Here is a 2,426-nt window from a genome sequence, read left to right on the forward strand (position 1 = left end):
GGAACTTGCCAGATGCTTAACATGGGTTTTCCAGAAGGAGAAGAGGGGAGGCAGACATGCCATAAAAGAAGACCCTAAAAATTAGGAAATCAGGTTAAGGCTGAGAGATATGTCAAGCGGTCATGGTTCAACCCTGAGACAGGATATGGGAGATCGAGAGGTCAGCCAGGCCAGGTCCAAACCCCAGCCTGACTGCCCGCCTCCTTCACAGTGGCAGACCTGCTGTACTGGAAGGACACAAGGACATCAGGAGTGGTCTTCACAGGCCTCATGGTCTCTCTGCTGTGCCTCCTGCACTTTAGCATCGTGTCTGTGGCGGCCCACGTGGCTCTGCTGCTGCTCTGTGGCACCATCTCTCTCAGGGTTTACCGAAAAGTGCTGCATGCTGTGCACCGGGGGGACAGCATCAACCCCTTTCAGTGAGAACCCCAGCCCCTAACCTGACTCTGTCCAGACCCCAGTGCTGGCCCCAAGTCCTGACCTCGGCCCTGTCCCCATTCTGTGACTCTTTCTGATTCCAACCCGACCCCCACCTCTGACTTTAATCCATGCTCTGACCCTTCACTTCCAGCCCTCACCTTCGATCTTAACTTCTTAGCCTTAATCCTTGATCCCATCTCCTGACCCTGACCTTGACCTTAGCCCTCTACAAGTGGCCTCCTCCCTCATCCCAGCCATACCCCTCAGCCTGGTCCCCATCCACCCAGAGTCACCTTACACGCTTTTGTCCTCTCAGGGTTTACCTGGACGTGGACCTGACCCTGACTCGGGAGCAGACAGAACGTTTGTCCCAGCAGATCGCCTCCCAAGTGGTATCTGCAGCCACCCAGCTGCGACATTTCTTCCTGGTAGAAGATCTCGTGGACTCCCTTAAGGTGCTCCAAACCCCCATTCCCTCCTGGGTTCCCGACATCCACCTTTCTGCCCCTGGGGGGTAGGAGGGCCATTTCTGGGTAAGTTCACAGCCGGGAGAGTGCCCTGTAGGCTCTGCTGACCTTGACCCTCACCCCCAGCTGGCCCTTCTCTTCTACATCTTGACCTTCGTGGGTGCCGTCTTCAATGGTTTGACTCTTCTCATTCTGGGTGAGCTGGGAAGGCTGTGGGGGGCTGGGTGAGGAGGTGGGTCATTGGGGTTGGTAGGGGACAGGGCTCTAGAAGGAACTGTTAATCTCTTGGGAGAACCCTGACCCCCCCATCTCTGTGCCCACAGGAGTGATCGGTTTATTCACAGTGCCCCTGCTCTACCGGCAGCACCAGGTGAGTGGGACAGGCCTTCAGCTGGCAGTATCCCCACCAAACATGAGTGGTCTGAATGCCTCCTCTCCACGGCAAGAGTCCCACCGACAGATGTCTCAGGCAGAGACAGGACCAACTGGTATTTCCGCCCCTGAAAGAGTCAGGGTTGGACTGACATATGTTCCAGCTGGGCACAGGTATTCTGGCTGCTGCCCCCAATGCAGCTAGAGTCTAATATGTTTCAACAGCCAGAAACAGGCATTTTAACTGCTGTCCCCTGACAGAGCCTGGATCTGATTGACATGACCCAACCCAACCCAAGACAGCGGGGCTAACCGATGCTCCTCCCTAACAATAGACCCAAGGTCCGATGGACATGCCCGAGCTACAGAGAGTCGGTCTAACTGATGGTGTATTGCCCTGACACTGCCTGGAACGGAACAACACTCATCCTAGCCAGAAACAGGCAGACAAATGAATGTCTTCTCCTCCCGATACCGCAAGAGACTGACCAACACATATTTCAGTTACAGACAGACAAACTGATGCCGTCTATCCTTACACGTAGTCTGAGTCTGACGGACACCATCCTAGCCAAACAGGTGGGCTGACAGATGCTCTCACTCCCCGAAACAGCCAGAGACTGACATCTCAGTCAAAATCAGGTGGATGACTGTTGCCTAGAACACTGACAGAACCAAGGCCAACTCATATATATCCTCTCCAGAGACAAGCAGATGTGTGGACATTCCCTCCTGCAGCACAGCTGAGAGCCAAATGATACATGTTCCCCCCAGGGAGAGAGTCCTAACTCCCTCACATGCTGGGATCACCGAGACCTCAAAATCAAGTAACACTGAATTAAACTAGTACTTAAATCAATGACGGCCAACAACAATGCCCTCCACCCTCACCCTACCCCTAAGCATACATGTGCACACACACACTCACTTCATTCAAAGATTAACAGTCATGCCCAGGATGTAGACTCACTGGCAAATTCTTGTGTGTCTACCTGACATCGCTCCCCACACAGAGCGTGGCCCAACCGACTGACACTTCAGCTTGAACTTCTGACTTGCAAGGGATTTTAAGTTTAAAGTTCAAAGTGGAGTGATGGGCCACTCCCCCCAACTCTTGATTTGAAGGAGGGGGAGGAAACAGCCTCCTGAATGCATTAGGGAGAGGAC

The 2,426-nt window shown here is 53.6% G+C and overlaps 1 protein-coding gene across 4 annotated transcripts in view; it reads left to right on the forward strand.

Moving 5' to 3' along the window:
* The window catches only part of RTN2 (reticulon 2), a 10,191-nt gene that overhangs the window by 6,020 nt on the left and 1,745 nt on the right, over nucleotides 1-2,426 (forward strand). For 2 of the 4 annotated variants that reach the window (XM_011367949.2, XM_023535351.1), the window contains one exon: nucleotides 1,211-1,257. In XM_011367949.2, coding sequence (XP_011366251.1) covers nucleotides 1,211-1,257 — 47 coding nt within the window. Of the gene's footprint in view, nucleotides 1-1,013; nucleotides 1,084-1,210; nucleotides 1,258-2,426 lie in introns of all 4 variants that reach the window. The other 2 variants (XM_023535350.1, XM_023535349.1) reach the window with 2 other exon arrangements.

The sequence above is a fragment of the Pteropus vampyrus genome, unplaced genomic scaffold (assembly GCF_000151845.1).
Source record: "Pteropus vampyrus isolate Shadow unplaced genomic scaffold, Pvam_2.0 Scaffold138, whole genome shotgun sequence".
In the NCBI taxonomy this organism is placed as follows: domain Eukaryota; kingdom Metazoa; phylum Chordata; class Mammalia; order Chiroptera; family Pteropodidae; genus Pteropus; species Pteropus vampyrus.